This window comes from Eucalyptus grandis, chromosome 6 (assembly GCF_016545825.1).
Source record: "Eucalyptus grandis isolate ANBG69807.140 chromosome 6, ASM1654582v1, whole genome shotgun sequence".
Classification (NCBI taxonomy): Eukaryota; Viridiplantae; Streptophyta; class Magnoliopsida; order Myrtales; family Myrtaceae; genus Eucalyptus; species Eucalyptus grandis.
Window position 1 is genome coordinate 28053493 of NC_052617.1, and position 17379 is coordinate 28070871.

Here is a 17379-nt window from a genome sequence, read left to right on the forward strand (position 1 = left end):
ACGAAAATTCACCAAAATGACTATAGTGGAATTTCGTGCAAAAGTTTACTATATTGATAAAATTTTAAAAATTATGATTGAATTGATTATTGTACAATAAGTTTAAAACTAATTGAGTAATTTCTCCTTCCATTTAATTTCTTCTAAATAGTATAATGAAATTCTAAACTTTTTATAAATAAGTGAGAACTATAATTTGACATCTCAAGTCTCACATTAGTTAGGGGCTCAATTAAGTAATTCATAAGTGGACACTCACTTCCAATTGGGCATCACTTTGTGTGCTTATTGAGAATAGTCCTTCTGTGTGCTTAGCCATGTGAAATGGCTTGGGCCATTATAAATGGCATCAAAGCACTAGATGGATAACTACCATACCCAATTTGACGAGGGTGGTGTTGTGCGGTTTGAGAATGCTTGGATAAGGTGCGGCTCCTAACATGCTTATAAGATGGTAGAGATGACAATAATGGATTTGGCTATATATATCAAATAATGGAAGTATCACTATGCAATGCGGGCCAATGACTATGTTGATTCTTTGAATGTGGTAAGTTCATAACATTCCGAATCTCATGTTGATTGGGACAACTCCTATAAAGTGGTTTGTCAATAAAAATTTATTTCAAAGTAGTCATCATTGTGTGTTGTTACTCAAAGTACTTTTTCGAGAGTTTGTTTAATTCAGAACATATCTCATTACATGTAATCTACGTAGGTTAGTCATCATTGTGCTAATACCTATACAAAATATCCTTGCATGACAAATTAGCTCCCCACGGAGCCGCAATACTATATCTAATTTGGCTGACCTTTCATGTAATCTAGGAGGATTAGTCTCGAAGGAAACTATACATATATAGATAGATATTCGCGAATAAAACAATTCCCTCTGGCGATAATGCCAATGCAAGAATTTGGCCGTTGGTGTGTACTGAGGATTATGTGTCTGCTCTCTCCAGACTGTACCATGTACTTCCCTACCAATATATTCTTATTTATAATCTCATTTTTCTTTGGAAAAAGAAAAGAAAAAGAATCCCCCTCTCTCTATATATTACAAATATCGGCGAAAGCCCCCTACCTTGGCAATTGGCCACCCAATGTGGCAACAGAACTATTCATATAGCTACATACCAACTTGCTATTTCACCACCTATGCCGCCTCCATCTTATGGTCCCTACATCGTAATTTCCTATAATGATAAGAATGCAATATACTATATCACATGCATAATTAGATAGAACTGAATTTGAGACTGGATCCTTCTAGGGATCTTAATTATAAGAATGCAATATATTGCAATCAAGGGCTGGATCCTTCTAGGGATTTTAATATCGAAAGGTTCATATATAATTCATCTGTGATGATCAAATCATTATAAATATGGTTAATATCATGAAAAACCCTAAACTGGTACACTTGTGACAAATTTACTCAAAACTATTTTTTTGATCATGAAAAACCCTAAATTAATATACTTGTGACAAATTTACCCCGATTGACTATAAAAAATCATAAACTGGTACATTTATGACAAATTTACCCCAAACTAATTTATTCGACTGCAAAAAACCTCAAAATGGTAAATTTGTGACAAATATATCCTATGCTAAATTGGATTAATATCACAAAAAAATCACAAAAATTGTAAACTGTGATAAGCGAAGCGTAAAATCATAAATTGGTATACCGGTCAATTGTCACGTGTCATTTAACTTAATTTTAACGAAAACTAACATAGGGTAAATTTATCACAAGTGTATAAATTTAGGGTTTTTCAGGGTATTAACCCTTATAAATAAAGTACACACTATTTTTATATTGTTGACACACTATTTTTGAAACTCGGACATGTTTCAATTCGATGAAAAGTTATAAAGGAAAAATAAAACTCTTTTATGGAGACCCAAAAATCCCAACCGTTCTGACAAGTCGGACTTGTTACTAATTATAAGTCGTTAATTGTTTGGCTATTGAGTTTAGGTCTCGAGGTAGGAAATCGCCGTAGGGTGAGAGGGATAGAGATAGAGAATCTTTTTCGGAGATTGCATATGTACACAGCGTCGTCCCCTCCCTCTCTTCACCCTCCCAGTTTGCGCACCCACGTGAACGCTCCCCTCCCTCGGGTCCCCACGGCAGATCCTCCGTATCCAGCCGTGGGTCCCACACCGGAGGACGGTGGGCCCCGCCGCCCTTCCCCCTCCACACGTGTCCCCTCATCCCTGGCACGTGAAGCCCACGTGTCCATCCGCGACCCCACGATTTCAACCCTCCCCTCTTGAGACCCTTAGTCCTCCTATAAATTCCGGTCGCCTGTATCTGATATCCTCGACAAGAAAAAAGAATTAGAGCGGGAGACAAGGGCTCCTTCCTTCCCTCTCTGATCTTCGATCTTCTTCCTTTTCTCGGTTCCTGATTGTCGAAAGAAAAGCAAAGGGTGGTGGCAAGTAAGAGGGAATCATTTTGTTTCCTTTGCTGGGTAGAGAGAGAATCAGTGCATGTTGCATAGCAGATCTCTTCAAACGGCTATTCGTCTTGCCACGAGATTTGTCTCTGATTGCCGTCGTCTCCGTCGCCACCACCGCCATTGTTATCTTCTCCTCGTCTCGAATACCTTTCGTGATTTCGGGTGATATCCTAGTCCTGCTTTTTGCTTGGAGGGAAAATCCCGAAAAAATGGCGCCCAGGTTCCTCTTGGCCTTGGCGATATGCAAGCTGATCATCACTGTGGGATTGAACGGCGAGCCGACGGAGCTCCTCCAGCTCTGCGTCGGCGGCGGACGGCTCAGCATGGAGCGGGTCGACGTGGAGTCCGCCTCCCTCGACTTTGGCATGATGAGCCGGGCCGAGCCGCTGGCGGTGTACCACCCGAGCTCCGCGGACGACGTGGCCCGTCTCGTCAGGGCGGCGTACGAGTCGAGCCGCGGGTTTGCCGTCTCGGCGAGGGGCCATGGGCACTCGATCAACGGGCAGGCCCAGGCCGCCGGAGGCGTGGTCCTAAAGATGAGCGGCGCGGGGCCGGCGGCCCAGAGCCGGCCCGCCCCGCGCGTGGCGGCGGAGGAGAGGTACGTTGACGCGTGGGGTGGGGAGCTGTGGATAGATGTGCTGAGGAGCACGTTGGAGCGCGGGCTGGCGCCGAAGTCGTGGACCGACTACTTATATCTGTCCGTGGGTGGGACGCTGTCCAACGGTGGAATCAGCGGACAAGCCTTCAATCATGGACCTCAGATCAGCAATGTATATGAGCTAGACGTCGTCACAGGTTACATCCCCCTTCTCTTCTGCATGGTCTTTTCTTGCTCCCCTCTTGTTTACTTCGGTGCCCTCACATTTTCTCTCAGCCTCTTCTCTTTGCTCTCTCTCTCTCTCTCTCTCTCTCTCTCTCGGGCCTCGAACTTCGCTTTCATCGTATGCGAAGCAAAATTACTTTCCACTGACATCGCAATATAAATTCTTTCTTTTGACAAGTCATGGGGTTCTTTCCTGGGAAGTCTTTTAGGGTTTTTAGCCTATAGGCCTCCATATTCTCGGGTTCTCTAGATGATTGGAGGAGGGATCTATTCACATGGCGGGTTTAAAAATCTATCGAGCAGCAGCGAATTCTCAATTATGCGGGGATTACTTTTGTTGGGATTCGTCGTGGGAGGAGATATTGCAAAGAATTTCCTAACATGGGTCGACGTAACATGCTTTCCTTAGTTTAATCGTCGTCGGATGTGCTATGGGACAAAAGATGTGCTTTTCCTTGGGTGACAAAATCTCCTCTAGGGCATAATTCCACATGGGTTTAGTCAGCCATGGGGGAATACTTTGAACAGTGATTTCGCGTTACTTTTGTTGTCGCCGACGACGTTATCATGTTCCAAATTCCATCATGTCTAGTGCGCTTTTCATTATTTTTATTTATCTGATCTGGGGAGCTTTCCTGGTGTCGCCAAAATTTCTCAGGCAAAGGTGATATCGTGACCTGCTCGGAGGAAAAGAACTCGCAACTGTTCCATGCTGTTCTCGGCGGCCTAGGCCAGTTCGGAATCATCACGAGGGCCAGAATCGCTCTTGAGCCAGCTCCTCAAAGGGTATCTATCATTTGTAATTTGTTTCTGTGTAGAGAAAGCGCACATGCTTAGACTGACAAAATTGTGTGTTTTTTTTTTTGCTAAAAAATAGAAAAAAGAGCTAGAAAATCGCTATATATTACGTGTGGAACTATTATGGAATTCCGAGAGAGAGTTAGTTGGCTATTACTTTACGATGATAATACTATATGATTGACTTATCAAGAGACCCGAAAAATTTCTAATGAACGCTGAACATAAGCCGCTTATTTAATTAGTTAGTCTCTTGCTCAAAAAAGAAGAAGAAGAAGTTAGTCTCGTCTATATAAATTTTATTTAAAGTATATTCCACGATCCTGATAATATTACTCTACAAGCAAATAATGACCTTCCCAAAATAATAATGTGTGTGTATATATATTATATGGGTGGAAAGAGATTTCCTTTGGATTATGCTGTGGGGCAGATATATGAGAAAATTTTCCTAGTACTTGGGTTAATGACAAAAACCTAAAAAGCGACATGAGTTAGGCAACAAAAGGTGAGGCTGGGTCCATACGAACTTTCTGTACCCATTCAAACGGCTGTGCTGAAGCTGGCAATGCTAGCGACATGTCGTTTTGCCTTCTTATCTCTCCTCTTTCTTGGGAAAATATATGTCCAGGCTTAATCTTATAAGCTCTCAATACTGGCATGACACCTTGGGAATCACGTAAGATCTTGATCGTCAAACAAGAAATCCCAAGGGGGAAAAAGAAATATTAATAATTCCTTCGCATCATGTTCGACTTAATCTATAACGACAGCAGCAAAGTGAGTCAGGAAAATAATATATTTTCAGTATTTGAGAGAGATGTTTCATACTTATTCGATAAATTATTTCTTGTATGTGTGCAGGTGAGGTGGATTCGTGTACTGTACTCGAATTTTTCGTCCTTTACCAGGGACCAAGAATATCTCACATCATTGCATGGAGAGCCAGCTAGCAAGAAATTCGACTATGTGGAGGGCTTTGTCATTGTGGACGAAGGCCTCATCAACAATTGGAGGTCTTCTTTCTTTTCCCCTCGCAATCCCGTCAAGATCTCCTCTCTTGGCACTGATGGAGGCGTTTTGTATTGTTTGGAAGTCACCAAGAACTATGACGAATCTAAAGCGGACACAGTGGATCAGGTATATAATGGTTTTATTAGAGTCACGTTATTCATTCTTTCACCGTCAATCCGAAAGCGTCAAGTGTCAATTATGATGCATCCAATAGTTTCATGGACTATTGCATGCATGGTGACATGTGTTGATGCCTAGTAAATAGGCGGCAATAATAGGAATTCTTATAAAAAGCTCTAAAACACGTCATGTTCTTATCATATCTATAGGTCAATAAAACCCATTTGTTAAATTTCTCAAAGAATCTAAGGAACTTCAAATATTCATCAACAAATCTTGGTAGATGCCTCATCATGCACGACTGTAGATATTATAAGATAGGGTGACTAGCTCTTGCACAATTCAGGAATCGCGCTGCTTGGATAAACGATTCCATTTAGGCGGCTGTTAAGCATTGCGCTCACATGTAGGACTTTGCAAATTTGGTTTGGAGATTAGGAAAACGTCATCATGTAAAAAGAAATAATTTTAATGCCTAACGACCGATGGACCACCTTCATATTTTATTTTAGGCAATGGAAAGGCGCAGTTTAGGAGCAAAACTGCACGTTCAGATTCACTGTCACATGCAAACCAAAATCCTTTTCCCCACTAGTTGTTGTCGGTGAGGGAAAAGAAGATAGAAAAGGTTGAAAACCTGTGTGCTAAAGCCGAGGGTGGTGTGGTCTCATGTTCATTTGCTATCAACTACACATCGAGTCATAGGTCATATAATATAAGCAAATTAGTTCGATGGATTGTCCGTTAAACGACGCTTTAGTCTGTCGCTGTCTTTGTTGTGTTGGATGAAAACATCATTAGGCGCTGCTCTTTATGTCGTGACAAAGTGTCGCTTCACGGAGTTTAATTAAAAATCAAATGCCCACCGCCGACTTTGCTGGACTACGCGTCTTGAACCCTAGTTAAAAATTACTTTAGGAGCTGTTGAAAGTGGAAACTGTTGCTTCCTGGAAGTGACTTCCTCAATCAAACGCCAGTCAACAATTTTCCATGAATTCTGCAGTTTTAGTAATTAATTACCCATTAATTATTTTAGTTGAACCTTTCCCTTTTCACCAATCTTAGCTTATGATCTTTCCTTGTAATGTTATTGTCCTTCTCTCGCTTGGCCCACTCATCAAGAGCGTATGATTGCGATTGCTCTCTAGGTGAATTGATCTAAATCCGCATTAGCTTCTATAAAGTAGAACCAAGCGGGCACAAGAAAACATGCAAGATCTTGTGCGATCTACCATCTCAGACCTGATTCCAAGATTTGAACACAACCTTTCTATTATTTTACTCTTGAATGTAACACCACCTTTCTATACAAGCCGTCCCTAGCCAACCCTAAATATTCCTCCCTAATCAAAACCCATTTGCAAATATTATCGAAAAAAGAAAAAGTCGGGTCGGAATAAGAGCTCAACCCTGAAAAGAAAGCAACAGTTTGGTGGCAGCCTTTCCTCCCTTTGATTGCACTTTGATCATTCTTTAATCATCCATTAGCAATAACGACGTCTGTATTATAACCTAATCAAATCGGTGTCCTTGTGGTTTGCAGGAAGTGGAATATCTGTTGAAAGATCTCGACTTTATACCAACATCGGTGTTCACCACTGATATACCCTATGTGGATTTCTTGGACCGGGTTCACAAGGCCGAGTCGAAGCTTCGGGCCAAGAACTTGTGGGACGTTCCTCACCCGTGGCTCAACCTATTCGTCCCCAGATCGAGGATCGCCGACTTCGATCGAGGCGTGTTCAAGGGCATCTTGGGGGACAAGGCGAGTGGGCCCATCCTCATCTACCCCATGAATAAGAACAAGTAAGTTGTTCTAGGCTGCAAATGAAGCATCATTAAATGCCTATCTTGTCGTGTCATGGTGTAGCTATTTGCATGCATGCAACATGCACAGTTCGTATTTTATGCTGCCTTACGGCATTATCCACCCCCAGTATGCGTTTTCAATGCCTGTGGTCACACCTCAGAGTCTATTCATGCATACAGTATACTATATGTTGTTTCTTAAACTAAGGATATGGTCCAAAAAATTCGGATGCAGCTATTTAATATGTATGAGTACCCTTTACAGTTGTTTGGTTGAAAAATAATCTTAGGCATACTAACACCAAACAATTGATACACTAATAATGCAACGGACACTTATTAAATGTTAAACATGGCTGGCTTTATTTTAGAGGTTGTTTGCAACAATTGATATATTTATTTTGCAAATCGCTTTTATTATGTCCAGTGGATTGATACCTACCTAAATAGATGACACTTTACTCAGCGAGCTTCTTGGTTTGAGTTCGGAAATCAAAATTTTCTTCCTTGTTTCTAGGGTAAATTAGGGCTAATCGAGAGCCGAATTAGATCTTCATTCTTTGGTTTTTATGCTTTTTGACAAGTTTACTACGGATATATTTTTAAGTCATGCCATGACAAACTATTCTTTTCAACCCCCAAAGGGAGACGACACTCCAATGGGTCTAAGTCGAGTCAATGATATTGATCGAAGAGCCGGTTTGTATCGATCCATCCACCCACAAGTTAAAATCACCGAGAAAGACAAGAGATCAGACGGTAGTGGTGGGGTTGGGGGGGAAGATTCCTGTGTCAGGAGATCTTCCGTCAGGGACCCCCCTGACAGGGATGGGCATGTTGGTAAAAATACCCTGTCGTCTTCGTCTTTCCGGTGCACATTACCATGGTATTTTACCATGACAAGTTCCAGGAACTCAGCCGTTAGTACACCAACAGCCGACGACCCCATCACCATGCATCGGACCCCTCCTTGATTCCATCACAACCATCAAATCTCACCTACCCTCGCCGCTTCTCATGAATATCTACCTACATAGTACTTTTGATTTCAGCAATGTTAGCAAACCTGTAATGTAATAGTCTATTTCTGTTTGGCAACTAATCGTCTACGTTGATGTGTAGGTGGGACCAGAGGAGCTCGGTGGTGACGCCAGAGGAGGATGTGTTCTACCTAGTGGCCCTGCTCCGGTCAGCGACCGTCGACGGCAGCGGCGACGCGAGCCGGAGGTTGGAGCATCTGGCCGATCAAAACCGCCGGATCCTGAAGTTCTGTGGCGACGAGGGGATCGAAGTGAAGCAGTACCTGCCCCACTACTCCACGCGGGAGGAGTGGGCGGGCCACTTCGGGGATGACAAGTGGGCCCGGTTCTACCAGAACAAGATGGAGTTCGACCCGAAGCAGATACTGTCCACGGGTCAACGCATTTTTAAACCCGACTTCGGTTTTTATCCAAACGACGCCGTGTCATCGTGATTTGACGACTTTCCGCTTGCTGCACATAGGGCGTATTGAATTTAGGAAGATTCTTGTACAAATTAGGTATATTTTATTTCCTCCAATTATTAGCCTTTGTTAGTGTTCATCTCCTCAATTATCATGTCTTGACGATGATTAAAAAGGAGAAGATGAGGAGGAGAAGGCGTATGTATGATCTAAGATTATATTGTAATGGGCTTGACGTGATATCACCCCAAAAAAATAAACAATGCATATTCCTGATTCTATTCTAATGGTGCACGACCGTTTTGAATAATTGCTGGATTATTTATTCAGGTGTTCCGAATTTCATGTGAACTTAATAATTTTTTTTTGGTAAGAGGAACTTAATAATTTTTTTCTTTTGGTAAGGTTGAACTTACTGAATAAATTTTATGTCTTTAAACATGATTTTTTTTTTTTTACAAAATATGGTTCTTTCATAAATTTATATTTATAGCATCATCATTCTTCACCGTGACACCATATCGGTTTCATTATACCTTCCATCGCAACTTCATTAACGTAAAAGATCTTCAATTCGGGCATAAATAAAATGGTATCAACAAAATCTCACCAAGCTCTTCTGTGTGTCCATGCTATTATTATTAACATAAATAAAAGATCACAAAAGTTCTTATTACATTACTATTAATCACCGCCCAAAATGATCCGTGCAACAAGTGTTTAAAGTTAATATGTGATGCTTAAATACGTTTCTTTGTAATCTGATAAATCGATTTCCAGACAAATTTATGAGCTTGTAATAAGATCTAATCATTACCCCACTGGTCGCGAGCCACTGAATACTAAATAGTAAATAGATCAACCTTATTTGGAATCTTAGAGTTTCACTTACCAAAAGAGACTTGAGCTTTGGTGGAACTGAGCTGGATTGAGAGCCTCAAAGATTAACTTGCTAAGCCACATAGATCACCCAAGAAGTTTTGAGTGTTTGAAGGCGTAGAACTTCATTCGCTCTGCTTCTAGTGGAGAATTGAGGGCCCAAGCGAACTAAAGGGTGAACATGGCATAGTAACACAGGGAGATGCGGGAAGTTGAGGCTTTGGTGCAAACGATTGTAGAAGTATGGAAATGGCGGATGCTGTGGTTGCGTTATAATGAACGAAACCAAAAGCTGATGAGACGATAGGGAGGGATGTCACTTTCAAATTAACAACATGTTCAAGTTAGTTGCAAGGAAAGCAAAGGCAAGTAAACAAGTGTCGGGGGTAGCTCTAACATAGGTCCAAATGGGAAAGACACTAGAGGTGGTAACCTTCAAAGGGTAATGATTGATCAGCTAAGTCACCACTTTCATGTGAAACTCAAATTAGCAAACATATTCAAATTATCTGCAGGGAACCTCTGACACCGGCTCCAATGTGGACCAGACCAGTGGTGCTAACATTTGAATGGTAATAGTGTATGAACTTAGTTATCTGTAACATTTGAAATTCAAGTTAGCAACTTGTTTGAGTTAGTGATATCCGGCTACAATTGGCTGGAATAATTACATTGAAATTTTGCGTCAAGGTCTAGGATTATATTGGCAAAATTGAAAAAAATATATATGACCGAATCTACATCCATACAATAAATTTCAGTAATGAATCTATAATTATCCCATAAATAAAGTGAGGGTTAAAAAATCTTCAAATGTTAGGTAACATGAATATTTATTATATATAATTAAAGCTGGAGTTGAGAGAATATCCACTTATGTATTCGCCAGGCGGAACTTCTCTTCAACTTTGTGCTTGCCATGTGCCACATGGCATTGTTTTGCCCCTTGTCCCAATAACCTTACTAGATATGATATATCATTTGGTCACGACTCTCTTTTTTGTGATGTCGGTTAGGGGAAAAGGACGGTCTTAGAAGTGATAACCAAAGGTAGGCCACCGGCCCTCAATTAGATGTCAAATCTCTAAGACCTTACCTCACGTGACATTGGATTCATTTTAAGTTTGATTTACCCTATAACATTCTATGTAAAAGGAGAGTCATCACTAGCCTATTGAGGTCGGCTAGAAAACAAAGCCTTACTTTCCATGCAACTAGAAATTGTCCGGGATTAGGAACTTGATTAAACTAATAATTTATATTAGTGCCTATTCATTATTTTTAACTTGATCGGTTTGCTCATCTAAGTGATCGAATGGCTTGGGTTATTAATTATGAGTACTAAAGTTCAATCAATGTCACTAAGTATTCATCTAACGTTTTTTAATAATTTATTATGATCCTAAAGCTAATTTCTATCCATTCTAAAAAGGAAAAGAACAACCAATGTATAGAAAATGCAGGAATTAAACATCAAAGTATTGAAAGGCATAAATTAAAGTATGAAAAAAAAACCGATACTTGTTAGATAAAGAATATAAATGGCTTTGTTCAAAGCCCAAGGGACATGATCCCTCAAGAGCTTGAGTTGATATCAAGTCGGGTAGAGAAAAATGCTTTGTTTCTAGGCCTTAAACACATGATTCCCATGAGTTTGACATTACAGACTAAGCCTATTTCCTAAATCTAAGTTGGATTAAGGGGGGGGCCTAGCTTCTACTCATTTTATTAGGTGAAAGTCTTAAGCTAGACTAACCTACATATTCATTAAGAAAGTGATTCCAAGTATAGATTGTATTTTTATTTTCCACCTATTCTCTTTTAACTAAGTTTTAAGCTATTTTGGTTATTAATTTCTATGTCTAATAACTAAACTAAACTAATTAGTACTAAGCTAAGCCAGTAAACCCAAATTTAATCACCACCATTAATCAGCATTCCAAGCATTAGTAAATTCACTCAATCAACCATCAACCAAGAGTATTGAGCTTAATTTAGGAATTTGATGTTAATCATACAATCCAACTACCCATCAACCTCATAATCAATTAGGGATTAATCAATCAATACTAATTAACCCCTACTTACAATTTCCTCAAGCAATGGCCTAAGTCATTAAATATCTAATTAGAATCTAATCTTAAGCTATCCATCGAAGGATCATGCATCACTAATCAAAATTAAAAGCAATCAATCAACAATTCAATCACGAAAAGGGTCAACTAAGCATGTATTTCGGCTAGTTAACCTTACAAACCATGAAATCAATTAGTTAACCAAAAGGGTAATTTCTTTGTTTTACCCTTGATTTTGACATTCTAAATTTTAATCCAATTGAAGGTCTTAAAGTGATTCCACCCGCCAATTAAACCTTAAGATGTCTAACTTCAACTGTTTTGTAGGTCATTTTTTTAATATTAATTATGACCCAATTAATATAGAAAAACCAATTAAATCCAACTACTTCAGATTATGCCTCGTTCCAACCTAGCTCTTTCAAAGTTCAGGAAAAATATCAAACAATTGTCAAATGTCACCAAAATTTATGAAGAGAAAAGCTCATTACACACTTTACAACTTTTATTATTTGTGCTTTTCTAAACAAGCTCTCTAACTATGTTTTTTTTTTTTGGTGACCTAGGGAACCCCTGCACAGCCGGCAGCCGGAGAGTAAACCCTGGGGGTAACGTGGGGAAACCACCACCCCACGCACCAAGCAAGGCGCACAAATGACCCAACCGCCTCCCTGCAACTTGCGTTGCAGGGGCTTCGAACCCAGGCCTCCACGGAGGAATGCACTAGGATCTACCATTGGTGCCACCATGGCAGGTGGTTCTCTCTAACTATGTTATTAAATTGTACAATTTACCCTAAAACTCAATCTACATCAGCTATGCAAGTCAGTCCGACTTCAACTTTATTCATTCAAATTGATCAACTTAATCTATGTGGAAATTATGAACTTTTGGCTATTTACAGTTCATGACATTTCCTACAACTTTCATGTTTTGAGCTTTCGTAGACTAATGATTCAAATATAAATTATTTACAAAACAAAATCAATTAACGTGAGAACATATTTTTCAAATTTAACTTCAATTTTCTTCAGTAACTTCGGATCAAAGTTCACAACCTTAACATATTATGAACTTTATATTAAATTAAATCTATGAATCTTAGTTACAATTCTCTAGAAGACAATTTTTTCGGATTATAAACTGATTGCTTTGGAAATAAATTGAAAAACATAAAGAGTTTATATCACATTACGAATTTCCAAGAATATTCAAATATTCAAAGTCATTCAACACATGTTCTTCACATTCATCTAAACTTAAAATATCTTCAACTCAACTACTTGAACTTTCAAACTCATCTTCAAACATTCAAACTCCAATGTTTATCAATATTGTTCAATTGAATGAACAAATCCTAAGAATCAACAATGGAAATCAACTTAACTTATTCCTAAATCACCATTCATGTGACACTTAACAAGTTAGGATTAACTAGCATTCGAATCATCATTGACTTCAATCCTAGAGGTTTGATTGAGCTAACATGAGGTATCAAGAAGTTGAGGCTATTTTAGTTCAATTAAAAATGATTAAACATAATTCTTAAGGATCATTGAACTAAAATTATGAATTAGCTATCAATTAACTAAAATCACATCAAATTCCATATAAGAAGACTTCAACCGACATGAAATTGAAATGTTAAGATTACATAAAATGCAATTGACTTTTAATTTTATCAAACAATGCTAAGTTTATAGGCAATTTCATTTTTTGTTGTTGTTGTTGTTAAGATAAGTTTCCTATTCATTAACGAACACAAATAAAACATAAAATATGAGTTTTTGCATACAAAATATTCCAAAGAGGTTGAGGTAGTGAATTTAACCAACTAGATGATTGGATATTTCGACAGTGGGCTTTGGCAACCTAGCTAACAACTTGATTGGACTTCAGAGGACAATGGATTAGGCTAGACACTCTTTGCATATTTCAATGATAACACGCTCAACCTATGGGTTAGGAGATATGCTTGAAATGAACTTAACAAGTGATAAGCTATTGCCCTTTGTTACTAAGCACAAATTGCTTCATTCTCTCAATTTGGTTCCAATTTGAAAGAGCCAAAGTACCTCAAATTTCATGTTAATTTCATCAAATTTCATCATATCTTAACTTGGGATTGATCATAGATTGAAGATATTACTTCAATTTTTACTCTATGATCAACATAAGTATCCTAGAATTGTCCATTAGAATCGATACAAATGATTGAGCTCCTACATTTATATATGATCACTGGCAAGCAACAAGAGAATTTGGTCAAATCAAAGAGGCTCCAACAACAATTGGAGGAAGTGACCAACATGGACAGGCATAGGATGCACCAAGAAGGCCGATCAGTTGTAAGTCATGATTAGTATGTCATTGTTGGAATCAAGCCAAAAGTTATCACAAAATAAGTGACATTGAGAGAGAGAGAGAGAGAGAGAGAGAGTTTAAGGGCCTACATGGGTCCTTCATGAGTAGCACAAATTAATCTAATTCGCATTTGATTGAGTCAAATTAACTCATTTTCAATATCAATTGTGCAAAATCATAGCAATTTGGGAATAATTTGACTAAAATGACGAATTAAGATCTAAACGATCAAGTTGAGTCAACTCGATACACCTGACTTGGTTTAACCCATTTGAGTTAATGCCTAAGTTGGCCAATTGAGCCTAATCAAGTGTGGTGGCCAAGCCCATGGACCTAATTTGAGTATTAAGGAAATTGGAAGGCTTTGGGCCGACTCAGTCAACTTGGTTCAACTTAATTGGACCTAACTTGACTTGATTTGTTCGACCGATCCTCAGTTAGGCTCATTCGACCCATTGAGCTAGGATATCAACTAATTAGAAAAATTAAGAGCCAACTTAGTCAACTTAGTCAACTTGGGCCGACTTGATTGAGAAGTTTCCTTAATGAAGATTAAAATAGACTTTTTAAGCTTTTAATTGCCACCGGTTTCGTTCAATTTTGACTTCATTAGATTGTTCAATTGAATTAAAATATAATTGAATAGATTGAGGAAAAAAACTGAGAATTGATCGTCTTGGTTCACTACTTGTTTGATTGATTCTTTACGTTAGTTAGCCTAATGACATGTCCTAATTAGCTTTTTATTTGACTGATTAAATGTATGTTGGGATTATGATATATGACTTTTGGTGCATAAATTGGAAATGTTAGCCTATTGGTTTGGGAATACTAGTGGAGGTTAGATTTGAGGGAAGTGTACTTAATAAATTAAAATAAACTTCTTAATCTTTCAATTGCCATTGGTTTTGCTCAATGTTGACTTCATTAGATTGTTCAATTGAATTAAAATATAATTGAATAGATTTAGGACAAAAACTGAGAATTGATCCTCTTGGTTTGCTACTTGTTTAATTGATTCTTTAGGTTAGTTAGCCTAATGGCATATCATAATTAGCTTTGTATGTGACTGATTAAATGTATGTTGGGATTGCAATACATGTCTTTTGGTGTATAAATTGGAAATGTTAGCCTATTCATTTGTAAATACTAGTGGGGGTTAGATTTGAAGGAAGTGTCCTTAATAAAATTAAAATAGACTTCTTAATCCTTCACTTGCCACTGGTTTCGCTCAATGCTGACTTCATTAGATTGTTCAATTGAATTAAAATATAGTTGAATAGATTTAGGACAAAAAGTGAGAAATGATCTTCTTGATTCACTACTTTTTTGATTGATCTGTAGGCTAGTTAGCCTGATTGCATGTCTTAATTAGCTTTTTCTGTGACTGATTAAATACATGTTATGATTGCAATGCATGTCTTTTAGCATGTAGATTGGAAAGGTGATTAGAATTTAATTAGGAGTTGATGAGGTTAGATTGATTTTTGAGTATTAGTGGGGGTTAATTATCATTAACTTTAATTAATGATATCATAGTTTGATTAGGAAGTAGCTGGACTAATCAGATCACTTGGGCAAAGCCAAGTTCCCGAGGCTATCTATGACACCCGAAATTGTCATTGTAATTCACGATATTTAGAACATGTAGTTCGTATATTAATTATCAGCAAGGATTGATACACTTCGAAATACATATTGAGTAATTTTCAAACATTAAAACTTTATTGACTTAAGATTCCTTTGTTATTCTATATCTTTTTGTTAATAATTTTAGTGGTTTTAAAATGAATTTTTGATTGTGGCATCCCAAAATTCATGGCAACCTCCAGATACATTAAAGCCTATGAATAGGTGATGGAAGTACCATCAAGTTGTATTGTAGCCATTTGATCCATAATTTGCAATAAAGATTTATGGCCAAGCTTTTAATGGATAATTATTTGATAGGAAAGAAAATTCTATCATTGGCCATGTGTTTTATAAATTGGAATTTATTGATTTATGATTTCAAGTTTTACGGCCATATGAAATTGTAATTTAGTATTTATATAAGTGGGGATTTAAGGTAAATTATTAAAAGTGAACATGGACTTATTTAAGAAAATTTTGGGCCATTTAAGTTTGGACTTTAGGCCCAAGAGTGTTGAGCCTAAAGTGGGCCAAAAGGCCAGCCCATGAAGCCCATTGGGCTATCGACCGCATGGAAGCGGGGAGGAGCCGGATGGCCTCCTCCATGTGTCTTCAATAAGGAAGACACTTGTCTCCTTTTTGGAGACAAGTGTCCCTCCATGCAAAAATGGAAGCATGCAAGGATTTTATTCAACCAAAAGGAAAAGGGGAAGGGGGTAGTCGAAGCTAGGTGCTGAGAGAGAGAGAGAGAAAGAAAGGAAGAGAGAAAAGGGGAGACCGTGCGTGTGAGAGGGAAGGAGGAGGTCCGTTCGCCGCTGTTCGCCGCCGTTCGTTCGCCGCCTTGCCCGCCGTTTGTCGCTGTTTTGTGCTCGGATTTGAGGCAAGTAGAGTCCTAAAATCTACCCTTATCTTGCTGTGATATGTGTTAAACTTTGGTTGTGGTGAAGTGATGAAATTTCGAAGCTTTGGGGAGAAATTTGTTGGCCTAGCATGCTGTTTTCTGGAAAAATCAGTTCGACCCTTCATGAGTTTGTGAGCTGCATGCGACTTTTTAATTGGAATCCCACTTTGATCTCTTAATGAAAGTTGTAGAGAACATCTTGAGAAATAACATACTAAAATTTGAGGTAAAACGGAAAAGTATTGTTTAGTGAAACGATTTTCCTTTGGAGAAATTAGATCTGGAATTTGTTGTGCTGACCTTTAGTGATTTCGTGGACTGTAATGTAACTTTCTTGTGAAATATCACTTTGATCTCTTATGAAAGTTGTAGAGCACTTTTTGAGGTAAAACATATAAAAAATTTAGAGGAAATGAACAAAAATAGGCCGGTGAAATCGTTGTCCTTTGAAGAAACTGGATCTGGGAAAATGCTACCTCGACGTAGTATGATTTTGTGATTTTTATAAAATCATCCAGTTAAAATTTGATCATGTGTCCTTAATAAAAGTTGTAGGTAATATTCTGAGGAGTAATATACTGAAAATTTAGAAGAAACAGACATATGTAGATCGGTGAAATGAGTTTCCTTTGAAAGAAGATAATCTGGAAAAACGACACCGAGAACAGGAGGAATTAATCGTCTATATCTATTAATCTAGAACGAGTTGGATTTTGATTTCTCACAAGATATTTACCTTTATGACTTTTCTATAACATATCAAAATTTCAGAATTTTTGGAGTTCATTTGGGTATTTAACTTAAATTACTTTCGAGACTGTGCAAGCTGAAATGTTGAAATTTCGAAAATTGTGATGCATGGACCATACTATTTTGTGTGAGATTCTTTTGGTGTGGTGTTTTTATGAGATATCTGCCTTTAGGTCTCGTCTATAATGTGTTAAGTTTTTAGAATTTATTAATACAATTTACTAATTTTCCTAGAGTTTTAACTAAAGGAATGTATTCTGTTTTATCCGAGAATTGATGCGTTTTCAAAAAAAAAAAAA

The 17379-nt window shown here is 38.2% G+C and overlaps 1 protein-coding gene across 1 annotated transcript; it reads left to right on the top strand.

The window, feature by feature from the left end:
* The first annotated feature begins 2349 nt into the window (after positions 1-2349).
* Positions 2350-8766, top strand: LOC104448985 (cytokinin dehydrogenase 5). The gene is made up of 5 exons (XM_010062961.3): positions 2350-3266; positions 3953-4080; positions 4957-5232; positions 6770-7032; positions 8158-8766. Exons 1-5 carry the CDS (start codon positions 2681-2683, stop codon positions 8507-8509), a joined length of 1605 nt encoding a protein of 534 aa, XP_010061263.2. The 5' UTR covers positions 2350-2680; the 3' UTR covers positions 8510-8766.
* Positions 8767-17379: the final 8613 nt, after the last annotated feature.

Excerpts from the sequence above, each read along its gene's own strand:
- LOC104448985 (XM_010062961.3), top strand. The coding sequence starts at position 2,681 with ATGGCGCCCAGGTTCCTCTTGGCCTTGGCGATATGCAAGCTGATCATC. Across the intron at positions 3,267-3,952 it reads TGAGCTAGACGTCGTCACAG|GCAAAGGTGATATCGTGACC; the intron begins GTTACATCCCCC and ends AAAATTTCTCAG. Across the intron at positions 7,033-8,157 it reads TACCCCATGAATAAGAACAA|GTGGGACCAGAGGAGCTCGG; the intron begins GTAAGTTGTTCT and ends GTTGATGTGTAG.